A 13,653-nucleotide genomic window follows, 5' to 3' on the forward strand; every position below is an offset into this window, starting at 1 on the left:
TGCAATACTTGTTCTCAAACTCTAATTATCCATGTTCCCCTCGAAAGGCTGACAGGAACTTCCCCTGTCTAGCAATCTAAATCCATTAAGCCATCTTACCAAGAGGCCATGCTCACTTGGCCTTGATAAATATAGCAGCCTCCCTACTGCTGCCAATAACCAAGTCCATTTTTTCTGAGCAGAGGGTAAAAAACATACAATCACCCACTCTGCAGGGAAGGTGGATGGGAGGGCAGGTTTTTATTATAAGTTACATGCCTTCTGGATGAGTGTTTTATTGGCAGATGGCTTCTTCCCTCCCACAAAGCACAAATAATAATAGATCCCCATCCCAGGAGTCTTACACTCCAAGGAGGTCTGTAAAAAGACATTAACAAGTAGCAGTTAGTAGTTCAAGAAATTGCAACCTGTGGTTTTCAAATTAGTAAGAGTCATGAGCAAAGTATGCATTGTCACAGCGGTAATAAAAGAACAGGTCACTGAGTTTTTGATAGGGGCAACAGTTTATGCTAAACCCAAAATACAGCAGTATTAAGGACATTCAGAAAAATTAAAGAAATGCACTGGACTAAGGCCTCTTCTCAGAAAGAGATTCAGCAACCCTCCTGGTCAAACCCAGAACCTCAGGTTTGCCAGGCTCAGTAAATACTGTGGTCTTACAACATCAGCAGGGAATGTCTTCATCTTTTCCAAGCAAAATGCGAGTAAGTCAATTTGGCTAATCGTCATGTTTGAAGTGAAGTTGAAAATCAGGCAAGAATTAGAGACAACTGCTGTCTGACTGCCAACACAGTCATATTTTATGGAATGGATAGAGAAGTCAGGGTCTGTAAATCACTACAGAGGACTTCTAACATTAAATGCTTGGATGCTTGGTAAAGAACACTCTTAAGAGAAAAGACATTTTTCCTTCCTTGAAGAAATGAAGAAAAGCCCAGAACAAAGCATTGCAGTGAACTAGGATGCACCAGAACTGCAGAAGACATGTTAAATATAGAAGTCTAACCAATGCTAAAATTTTTAAGCCAAACTTTCCAGTAAAAATATAAAGTGGTTGTTTTGCCTTCACATATTAAGTCTGTACAGACCTGCAGCTGGCATTGCTGACTATGGAATTATTCAGATTCTGAAGAGTTCTTTAAATCCTGGAGACTGATGGGATAATTTATTAAGTCAGCCATGAAGTTGTCACAAAGTTTTGAGTTTCAGACCCTCAAAAGCCCAATATTTATATGCAATCAAGAAAGCTGCACAAGGCAAAAGTAACTAAATAATAATAAATAATTCCAATGTTTTTGGAGCAGTAAGGAGCTTGTGGATTCAGCTTCTGTACAGGACAGCATTCCAAGTTGTATAAATATCATGGCAACCATTCCACTGGCCAGCAAACAAGAGATTTGCATTACTAACTTGGGCAAAGTAGAGTTCCATTAAAACAATTACAGCACACACAACATCAGGTTGCTGCTGCAAGCAAGCTGAGGATGCAGCAGAAGGAAGGCGTGACTGTTCAAGGAGACACTAGGGCAGCGCTTGGACAGACCCAGCGCAGGCTGTGAAGAGGTGATGGGAGCTTGGAGTCATACAGAAGCACGTGCAGGTTTTTCTGCAGCTTGTCAAGAAATTAATCTTCTGTCTTATGAAGCAAATGAACAAAACAATGGCACTGGACTCCTGCTTTAAGACTCACCAAGCTTTTCCTGTTAAAGCAAACACTGCCAACAGATCCAATGTCATTTCCATTGCCAAACTGAGATACATTCCAGAATTTACTCTTTAAGAGTTCCCCTAGTGATGTGATGCCAGGTATCACAGAGATTTGAAAGAACAAAGCATTAACTGTGTTTCACTTGGGATCTAGAGAATGCACGAGGTAGAAGTGAGGGGGAGGAGTAGAGTAGCAGTCACATGAGACCACAAGCTCTCATCCCCACAAAAAAATCATAACCTATTCTGAATTAGAGAGGTGCCTTAGCCATGAAGGCCACTAATGGCCAATACCCAAGGCAGGGGTTAAGCCTCAAGGCTACTTCACAGGCATTGAATAAAACATGGGGCAGGGAGGCAGAAACCCTGAGCAATGAGGACTAAAGAACATCCTCCTGATTCATATGCAAGGCAGCTGGCTCATCTGAATGAAAAAAAAAAAAAAAACATAGTAAAGGAAAATATTTTATTTGTTTATTAAACACCTTACCAGATGATATTTATAACCTGGTTATGGCCTATTTAGGTTCAGCAGAAATAGAATCCAAGCGTATTTCAGCAGAACAATAAGCTTTTAAAAAAAGAGAAAAATCCAAAAACTGAGGAAGAACAACCACAAAGCAAAAAGAGATTAATTCCCATCTATTACTTCAAACCAATTACTACAGTTGTGACTTTGTAAGCACCAATTTTTTTTAAAAGCTCTTTAAGTATACTTAAATGCTGAAGTGTGGTATTGCAAGAGGTCTTTCTATGTTATGTAGCCTCTAAGCCTTCCACTAAGTTGGGAAATCAGTCTTAACCTTTTCTGCCACTAAGAGGGAAACATGAGGAGCTCAAAAGGTTTGGAAATTCTCACGGGCTCCCTACTGTCCAGTCCCAGCGCCGAGATGCTCTGCAGAGAGCAGCAAACTTTGTGGATCAAAGCACCCCACTACATGTGGGATTGAGTTCACTAGGCATTGTCAAGGGCATTAAACCCAGAGCTGGATGATCCATTCCTACAGAGAGTTTCCCTGTGGCTGCTTTGGGCCCTAACTAGTTCATCTCACATCCAACTGTGATACCCAACACGCCCACCCATGTGAGCCTACAAAGAACGGCTCCTCACACTTTTCACAGACCTACAGTCAGTAGCACACACACTGCACAATTCTCTAACACAAATGTTTTTGTTAGACCTCAATGGCTGCAAGTTCCCTACACAAATGCTTTTTGACAGGGGATTTTTTTTCCTCCACTCCACATGCTGAAAATGGCACTTCTCAGTAAAAAGGAATCTCACAGCTTCTCTTCCAACACATTTAAAAAGACAAAAAGAAATCTCAATAGAGCTGTGGAAATAAAAGTTCAGTGTGCTGAAGTATTTTCTGGTTTTGAAAAATTTGGATTTTATGCTAATATTCTATCAAATAGTGTCCTACCATGAGAAGAAACCATTTGACAATCTTCCTTTTTTGTGTTTTAAAACACATTTTAATTACAGAAACTGTTGGACAAGCTTGGCTTCTGCATCACAGACATTTTAATCAATACTGGCCTGAGCACTTTTGAAATAAAACATTAGAGCTGAAAAGTATAAGCCTATTAAAGAAAAAAAAATGGCTGCAAGACTACCAAAACAGCAGGGAAGTCTTGTAATGTGCCAAGAACCCGATGAAGCAAAATTACATTGTATGAGAGAAAAGGGGAACAGGTACTCAGCTGTTGAGTGATGAATTCCCTTCCCTTTTCATAAAGCATTGTGATATTACCCACTCTTTTGAGCTATAAAGAAATATATACTTTACAGAAGTAAGTTCCTGTAAGACATCTCGTGTGTCAAATGTAACTCTAAGAAATCTTCCCACTAGCTATAGGACTATTCATTCACTGCTAAGAAGTATTAAATTAAGATCACTCACCAAAAAAACATTATAGAAAAGTGCAAAAGAATCAAGAAGCACTTGCTGAAGGTCATAAAGGAAATGATAAAAATAAAGCTAACATGTGAACAAGTTTTTGGCTTTAACAGATGACCTCCCTGCCATAAACTATGTTTTTGTCTAAACACCTGTCAAAATACTATCTTAAAAAGCAATGAAATCCAGCTGCACACAGGAGCACCCTGCACTCTCCTCACCTGTGAATACTGCAATACTTATTCTCAATAATTATTGCAATAATTATTTCTCAAATGTTATCCTCAAGCTCTAAGTCCTCTGTGATGCTGACCCTCATATATACATGCCACAAGATACACATGCTCTTGTCATCACTATGGTGCTATCATTGATGTCTCAATGGGTGCACCTAGCTCCTTGTCTTGGGTGACAGTAAAAAATCCAAAGCAAAATGCTAGCATGGTCTCAACTTCATTTGGAATTTATTGTGCAGGATTTCTTGCCAAATAGTGAATCTTTTAAGCTTGCACAGAGGGTGAAATTCCCTGCACAGTATGTAAATTACCTTCCTATCAGAAGATACCATCCACAGGAATCTCCTATATAAGGTAGGAACCAAGTATAAGCAGAAAACTCTTCAGATTCTTCTCAAAGACTTTTTGAGCAGATCTTGCAGACATACACATTCCACCACCAAAACCACGAACTAAAGTCAGAAATATGACTCTGAAAAAATTTCTTAGAAAACCTTCAAAATATCTGGAACTTACCACACATTATTCCCAGAGCTGTGCTAAATACTGCCATATAACCAAAGTAAAATGATGTTTGAAACAAGCCATACATCCTGAAAAAGAAAGATAGAAATTGATGCTAGCATTTTCCCCTGTTTTTTGTATCAATAAAACTGATTTGGCAATACAGTAATCTGATACTCAAGCAAGAAAACTATCACTTACTTTGTCTTGAAAAAGTAGTAGTAAAAGGAGTACATGTAAACATAAATCGCAGTTGATGCCGCAGAAAGAAAGCTTGTCCATTGCCTAAAAGTGAACACACACGTCCATCATACAACTAGCCAAAAGGCTCCCCAAGAAGATGCACAATGCACTTGGAAAAGACCCATCTAGACCGAAGAACTACTGTTCTACAAAACTCTCCCAATGTGGTTAACTATGAAAACAGTGCAACACTTACCACCTGTAATCCTCTGCGTTTAGCAGGAAATACGTACAAACGATGGTCACACAAACTGTGACAATGCAGAGGATAACCAGAACCAGCATCATAAAGCCATAAACATAGTAGATCTTGTAAGCCCAAAATGAAGTAAAAATGAAATACCTGAAGAGAGTAAAGAAAATATGCAGATGATATCGTAATTTAACTTAAATTGTAATTTTTAATCAAACTGGGAAACAGCTAAGGTACTCACATTTCAATAAAAATTGATCCAAAAGGGAGGATTCCACCTAGGCAAACAATAACAGCTGGTTCCATGAACCTGAAAGATATTAGGATTGGTTTAGGGACAACTGAAAATTTTCATTTATAAACACATTAAGACCAGATTACTGATATGGGGCAGAAGAGTGTTTAAATAGCATGCTGACAAGAACATTTCTGTCTCATACCAGCAGATTAGAAAGATTCCCTCAAAAATGTCACAAGTATGGATAAAACAAGAAGTTACACTTGGGGAAAGCTGAAACAAAACATGAGGCTCGTGCCTATTACCTACAGGCATAAGGTTAGCCCTGTGATCAGCCTTAAGGCCACAAAAAGAATCTTTCTTGACAAAAAGGGCCTAAGCAATCAAGATCCATGACATCCACTAGCCCTGCACGAAGGCAGTGACAACACAGTGCTGTTGATGGCTACAGATACAGCAAAAAGCACAAGCAAAATTTCACAGGATAATGGTTACATAAATAAGATCTAGTGTTCATTTTTAATGCTATACTGAGTCATGAACATAACATTAAAAATGAATACCCAGCTACCTGTAGAAGACTCTGTCACTAAAAGGTGACCTCTCTGTAGCACTTGCAATGATGCTGAATCCAGCTAGTAACCAGTGACTTTATTTGCAGCTTCTTTTATTATTTATAGGGAGACTTGTCTAAGCTGATGCTGTGTGCTACTTCATCATAGTCAAGAGAAGTATTTTTAACTGTCATGCTGATCCAGAAAAATCCATCAGATTAGCAAGATACCGGTCACAATATAAATTAAATTCTAACATCTGAGCTGCACAACCTACCACTAACAAGAGACTCAGTGTGCTGCACTTCTTGGACATTACAGGCTTACATGTTTCAGTGCCCCTTTCACTTCGTCTGTTCCATTCCTCTGAACAGGGAAAGCAAGAAAAGTCTATTAAAAAAATCCTCAGAGGATATTTTAATTTCCGTAGCTTGCTGCTTTCACCTCAGAATTAAATTAATAGGAAAAAGTGATTGCATTCATAATTTTCCAAAAACCTAAGTATACTTTTTGAGACCAGGCACCACTTTGCATTCACGTCAAAAATTATAAAGCCTTCTTCACAGTTCAAACCATATACCTGTAATATTTTAGGCTCTGTGCCATCAACAAAAGTAAAGAATTGGGAACAGCATTGCAAGCTTCTCCCCACCATAACCCTGCAAATATGTCTCAGCTTGTGTTAGGAGATCATTAATCAGAACAGTTCTGCCTCCAAGGCACACTCAATCCTAAACCTGTAAGAGGCATTAACTGAAGTGGAGAGGTTTTAGTGTCAATATATCAATACAAGAACTGAGTTGGCACCACCCCCTTTACACAGGGACTAAAGAGCATTTCAGGCAAAATGTGAATCAGTGATCCAAGAGTGTAAAATCTGCTGCAACTATTAACCATGGTGTTTTAATTCAAAAGAAAAATCATATTAGGAAAATGCCAGTTGAGCGGTTCTTCTAGGCATAACTCAATTTAAATTAAAAGGAATTATTCCATTAAAGCTGAAGACCAGAAAAGCCATTTAAAACGAATTGAAGTGAATATTTCCAGTAACATTATGCTCGTTTTTACCATTTCTTCTCTGGTATAGGACGAGGCACTGCATTGACACGACATGGAAAATTAGGCTGTCCTGACAGATTTCGGCCAAGAATAGTTCCAACAAGGTTCAGTGGAAGGATGACAAAGAAACAAATACAGCACACTGCCACCTGCAAGCAAAAATTTAGAGTTGCAATTCAAAAAACAGGTCTAAGACAACAACAGAAGATAATCGACCAGTATTAGTCCTTAGTAGTTATTGCTGTAGAATCATACTCCTACTAATGAAGCATTAGTCACCATATATTTTATAAAACAGAAGCACTTGTTCCCTGAGAAACTTTCTAATAAACATTATTAAGTATATTTTCATCCATCAGTTGAGAGAACAGAACCATTACAGACTGCTTTACTGTTTCCACCTAATCATTATACTCAATATATTGCTCAAGAAATAAAATTAAATCTTCATGGTACTTCATAACAGAAAGTGTTGTCAGCATTTTTTACAGTTTTGTAGAGAGTGAAAGTGGGAATTTCTCTGGGAATAAATATCTAGCAGTTAGGTAGTTGCACACAAAATTACAACTGTTGGGTGCAGAATTTTTCATCAAATTAAAAAAATAAAAACCAAACAAAAAACCAAGCAAACCAACCAACCAGCCAACCCAATAACAATCACAAAACCATGTAAGAATGCTACCAATTTTGATGCAATTTTGGGTACAATGTTCTCCACTATGCACCAAACCAGGCAATTAAGAACATCAACTGACAAAGAAACCAGTGACCACTAGTACACAAAGATACATAATTTAGAAACACAACAAACTTACTTACATATAGAAATCAAGTTTATGCACAATACAGGAAAGGTCAAGCCAATGCTCCAGCTCCTTCCAGTGTAACAGCCTCTCTAAAAATCTACCATGAATCTTTTAATGCCACTAAACTTATGTAGGTCCATTTTTTCTATTCCTTAAAGGCAACATAATTTATCTCCCAAAACCAGGAAACTTTCAAGTGTGAAGGAAGACGTTCTGTACTTTTAACTCTTTAGCACAAAAAGAAATAATATTAGACAGTTTGGTAGCTTTTTGATATTGATAATTAAAGACAGAGCAGTTGCCCATAATGCAATCACCACAGTACTGAATACTGACCCCGTGACCTTTTCTATGCAAACATATGAAAATACTGCCTTTTAATGGCTTTGTTGCCTGAGGCTCTGTGCACACCCTGGTGCCTCCCGAGCAAAGGAGCTACATTTGCCTTCACTCCAGCAGAATGCAAAGTCCACGGCAGCAGATTAATGCAAAACAAGAGAGCACAACAGATCTAAGAGCACACATTGACTTGCTTAAGAAGCAGTTACTCTGAGGATAAATAAAAGCTGCTCATGTATGTTGTATCTAAGAAATCTACAGCAAGCAGCTGAACAGAAAGAATGACATTAGTTCAATACAAACTTAGCATTAGGTGAAACACACAAATTTAAGGCAGCATTTGACTAAAGTCAGTGTCAGAATGTTACTGGCTAGCTTAGGTCAGATGTGAAGGGAAAACATTGCCTGGGGTTGGATGGAGCAAGCCTTCATGCTTCACAGGAGGAGTACACCAAACTGGTGGGTCAACAAGCAGAAGCACTTTCCAGACTGCTCTGTATATCTTTGAGAAGAGGTTATTACAGAATTACTTAATGAGCCACTAAAATATGAAGTGTCACTGGTAAATAAGGAGACACTAAGTAGTATTTATACTTAAAGTATAATAGTAGTATAGTATAATAGTAGTAGTATAGTATAGTAGTATAGTATAATAGTAGTATAGTATACTTAAAGTATAATAGTAGTATTTATACTTAAAGTATAAATAATATAATAACAATAAAGCCGTTTTTACACAATTAATTTAGTATCTCCCATTTATCTTCTTCCATTACTCCAAAAACACAGGTAAGCAAGCATAATGTTTTAAGTAGGACACTGAGGTTGCCTAAGAATAAATTTCAGGAGAAGCATACAACTCACTCAATGGATACAAGTTCTGCCCTTGAAAACTGCTCAGTCTAAATGAAGGAACAGATGAGAATTTTCAGAGAAAAATGTCAAAAAGTATCAGAAACATCAAAGAACATCATCTTGACTGCTACATTTATTAAAATCCTCACCAAAACATCCCAGCTCGTTTGAGGTGCAGTGGGTAGAAGAAATTTTCAAGAATTTTGTTACCCAAAACAAATAGTGTGAGCTTTTGTACCAAGCCAGTACATTAAAAAATACTTCTTTAATTTTGACTGTTGCAATTTTGTTGTACAAAATATGTTATACACTAGCAGCCAATTTAGTTTGCAGGTTTTAGTTGCCATAGAAGATACTGTCAACCTCACCAAGCCTGCATTCCTTCTAACTCCTTTTTTCTTTTGTTTTGATGGGGAAAGAATATTCTACTGCCCTTGACTGAATGTGCAGAATTCAGTTTTCCATATTTGAAAGGAAACATTATGAAGAGGGATATAATTTATTTCCTAGTGCCACATGTTTCATATTTCCTGACAACTGTAGATTAAACTTCTTTCAAGGGTGATAATTAAAATTTTTATGAGCATATCTAATATTAAACAGCTACTGGCAGGCTATGGTGCCATGTCTGCTTAATGCACAGGGAAGAAAAGCAATAAAAATTAACTGTCAAAGCAGCAGCTTGATCTTCCCTGTCAGCTACCAAAATGCACTCTCAGTCATGAGACTCCCTCCCATACAGAGGTTACCAAATTTGTATAACACAACAGTTTTCTGCACATTGCCCAAACATAACAAGAAAAAGAACAGAACAGAAGGCTTCAACATAAAATCCTACTAGTTTTATTACAACTAAGTTGTTAATCTAGACTGTCGCTTTGGGTAATAAATGGAACTGTTAAAAATGGAGGCAGAAGAATTAAGAGATGTCTATTTTTAGCAAAATGAAGGTGTTTGACCAAGGGTTGCACAGTCACTTTCTGCTGAATGCATCTAACAGGATTTTCTCCCTGTTTTTAGCCAGGTTTATTTCTTTATCTGGCTCAAGGCATGAAAATGGTTGGCACTACCAGGTCCTCTTTTTTTTAGTGGCAGTCAATACTCATATCAACTCAAAGCTGTCAGGGAAACCTGCAGCATGGATTAAGCCATCTGTTGGAGGAAACACTTTTTTCTTTTCAAAACAAGGTAAAAAAGATGCAAACAATAGGGTCTCAATCCCAAGAGAAATACAGTGTCCTTAACCTTATTTAATTAAATCATTAAAAATGCACACTGGAAACCTTAGCCACAAAGGAATCTACTGTTCAAACAAAACAAAAATGATAAATCTTAAAACAGTAATAGAAGCTGCATAGATTTTACAGTCAGAATATTACATTAGTCATAGTAGCCTTAATGGAAATCTTTAAATTATGCATCACTCACAGAACAACGTAAGCAGTCACAACTTATAAAATGCCAGAATTAAAATGGTCCCTTCAAATTCAATCATGCTGTACTCTGTAGAAATTCTGCATTAGTCAGTATTTCTGCACAGAACTAGTACCATACTCTTCAAACATATTATGGAGAAGTCACTTCACATACCATTACTTAAAAGTCTTCTGAAATCTCCCATGCTCCAATTTTACACATCATTCACACACATACAAATACAAAGATGATTGTTAAATACACCAGAAAGACTGAAAAACATCAACAGAAAGTAAGTCGAGACGTATAACAAGTTCAAAACTCAATGTTCACCAGAAAGAGGACATAATAAACAAAATACACTAAAAAATCAAATTTGGACTCCAAAGGCATGAATAACTGAACAGTACCCATTGCATTCCTATAAAGGTGAAGGGATGAGTGAAAAAAGCAGATTGTGTATCTCCTTCATATGCTCCGGAAAGCTTCAATGCATCAAGTTTTAAACAGGTCTCATATTTGAATAACACCTGTCACATTCTTGATCTCATTCTGAAGGGAAGGACAGCTGAGAGCTACCCCACAGAAGAGATCAAGCCTTTGTTTATGCTCATGGCTTATTTCACTGCAGAAGGTTTGTCATTCCATAGGTAAAACAGCTTGCAAGTATCTAAAAAGGGCTAAGGGCAGAGTCCCAAGAGTGAAGACTGATTTCAGAAACAAGCTTTCCATTTTCCCAGGCCCTACCACATCTTCAAAGAGATCCCAGACACCAGGAATGAGTTATACAAGGTGAATAAAGTTTTGAAGTTCAAAACAGACTACAACAAGATGCATGAAGATCCTGAAGAGCCCAATCAATTTGAGGACTTCAAGACAAAGTGTAGAAAAACAGATACAAGGTAGGTGAAAGATACACTGAGTGTGAGTTTGGATGTCCTGGATTGGATTCTATCAGCTGCCCTTGCCTAAATTCCATAGGAAAATCCCTCTGGAGGGAAGAATTAAGTCACAGAGACTACTTAGATACTTCACTGAGAAGTGGAACTGGCAAAGTACGGGATGATATATTTAAGAATAGTCTCTTAGCAACCTTTTTGCTCAGGAACTTTTTTCAGTAACTCAGTTTCTTCTTTTTCTAGATTTATGGCAGTCAAGATGAAGGGGCAATACTTGCCAGCAATTTAAATCAAGGAGGATGGTTTCAAGACATGTCAGGTTAAAGGAAGTTATTTCTGTGTTCTAATACGTTTAGGTGGCAGAGGTTTTATTTCCCCAAGAAAGCAGCAATTTTGCATTAGGTAATTCTGGAAGCCTCTTTACATTGAAAACAGAGGTGGAAAGACACAAAGGCATCTCATCCATAAAGCCAGAGGGCTTCCTGGGGACTTCAACCTGAAGCATAACATGGTAATTGCAAACAATTTCCATTTCCTTCTACAAACCAGCTTGTTGATTTGAAGTCATTAGAGCGTTGCTCACGCTGATGAAGTTTCCGATTCATAACCTGCTTGCCTGCTAACTCCACTTAAGTTTTATTGCCACAGTCACAATGATTCAAAGGCTTTCATAAAACCTTGCAAACATTAAAATCACTGTGTATAGAGAGTCCTAACATCCTGGTGAATTGAACCCTGAAGATTTATATATCAGTTTGCTTTTCCATGCACGTGCCCGTGGTCTTAAAATACAAATCAGCTGAACAAATTCACAAGACAAACTTCAGCACACATGGAATAACCTTCCCTCAGCATTCCTGGCCTCCAAATGAGAATACAAGTGAGAAATGGGATACCATAACTGCTTGCTTAGCAGTAAAACAGTCTCTTTACACATATCAAAGATCAATGCTGTAAACTTTTATGACAGTATTGTATATGGCTGCTAGCATAGGAAAGAAAAAACAACACAATATTTCTTTGGGACACATTGATCAACTAACCCAAACACACTCAAAGCTAGAATTTTAATCTAATTTCTCAAAGAAAAAAACGAGAAAAAATAAGTGAAGAGTTTATAAACATGTTTAGCTTTATATTACATTTAGTGGTTTTATAAAAATGAATTCAGCTGGTAAAAAGCTGGTATTTAGGCATGCTTTGAAAACACTGTTAATGAAGAGGTGACTAGAACCAGCAACGTCACTTTAAGTGTCACTTTAAGCAGAGATAAGACTGGTTTTGGCACCCAGCAGCTGTTGCTATTGTGTTTAAAATTAATTATACTTGAAGCACCTTAAGCCTCCTCCCATGATAAATTTCTAATTAGCTAGCTCTAAACTATGATTCACAAATGTATTTCGATTTAAAAAATATCATTTTTCTGTGTGTACAGTGGAGTTTAAATTCTCCAATAAAACAACTCACCATGGTTGCAAAGGGTATAGCTCTTGAAGCATGGTAATAGATGGCAATGAAGTTGATGAAGAAGGCAGTTCCACACACCATTGCTGGAATAAGGAAGGCTCCAATGAACATCTGCTTTATCCATCGCCTTCCTGTAAGAAGGGACATTTCAATGGGACTGCTAAGATACAGCATATTTTTTTTATTTATTAGCAAGCACTCCAGAATTTCCATGTTTGACTACTTCTCCCAGAAAAAGGTGAAAGAAGTAAGTAACAACATACTACATCAATACAAGAGCTAAGAGCAAACTAAGTTTCATCTGACTCCGGTAACTCACAAGATGCAGCACATTAATCAATTTAGTGGGCCAGGTGAAAAGAAGAAAAGGGAAACAGCATGAGAACATTTCAGCTGAAGAACAGCACATGGTGACTAAGCTGGCCAAACAACCTGGGGTGTGAAACCTGAGGGTGCGTGTAGCTGCAGATGAGAAGAGACAGAGATAGTAGAGCTGGCCCTGTGCAGAACCTGCTCCCACTCTGAGAGCACAGGAGAGCTCAGCACTGCTGCCAGGAGAACTCAGCACTACAGCTGCTCCCAGCAGCACCTGCTCGGGGCTGGCTTGCTCTAAGCTGGACCAAGCCAACCCAGACACATGTTCAGGATGCACTAAGGAAATGGCTATCCCTGGTAAAAAGCAAAATGCCACAGCATTTAACATACAGGAAAACTGGACTCTTGACATTGTCAACAACAGAAAAGGTAGAAAGAAAGTGATTTCTAAACTCCAAGCATCAAGGGAACAGAACACCTGTTAGCAGTTATTACTAAGTTTAGAGCTCCCTGAGGAGATCAAAGAAATCCTTTTGGACAATACCTTAAAAATTTCCCCATCTGTATTCCCTGTACTTTCTATGCTCTTAAATACAGTCTACATTTATACACCATGATATTAATATGCAGTAAGTAAAAAATATTTTTAAAAGTGTATTTTTTCAAGACAAAAATACGTATTTCCACCATGTGCCCACATAATCAGCATTTCATGGTTTGATACATGTTTACCTGTAAAAAAAAGAGCTTATCTGGCCCAACCACAGAGCACAATACATTACAGCATAGCAACCCCTTTCTAAGTAGATCTGGTTTTGTACAAATTGCTAGGTTTATAAACAAGCCACATGAAAATAAACTTCTAACCTCCAAACTCAAAGTAGAGTTGAGATTAAACATTAACAGGTATATCATGCTAAA

At 37.7% G+C, this 13,653-nt stretch overlaps 1 protein-coding gene across 1 annotated transcript in view; it reads right to left on the reverse strand.

Annotated features, from left to right (window-relative positions):
* The window catches only part of TM9SF3 (transmembrane 9 superfamily member 3), a 43,427-nt gene that overhangs the window by 3,070 nt on the left and 26,704 nt on the right, over positions 1–13,653 (reverse strand). Inside the window, exons 9-14 of the mRNA XM_038140056.1 lie at positions 12,418–12,548; positions 6,645–6,784; positions 5,026–5,094; positions 4,788–4,934; positions 4,550–4,633; positions 4,361–4,437 (exon numbers count right to left, since the gene is read on the reverse strand). Of these exons, the coding sequence (XP_037995984.1) occupies positions 4,361–4,437; positions 4,550–4,633; positions 4,788–4,934; positions 5,026–5,094; positions 6,645–6,784; positions 12,418–12,548 (648 nt within the window). The remainder of the gene's footprint in view (positions 1–4,360; positions 4,438–4,549; positions 4,634–4,787; positions 4,935–5,025; positions 5,095–6,644; positions 6,785–12,417; positions 12,549–13,653) is intronic.

This window comes from Motacilla alba, chromosome 6 (genome assembly GCF_015832195.1).
Source record: "Motacilla alba alba isolate MOTALB_02 chromosome 6, Motacilla_alba_V1.0_pri, whole genome shotgun sequence".
NCBI lineage: Eukaryota > Metazoa > Chordata > Aves > Passeriformes > Motacillidae > Motacilla > Motacilla alba.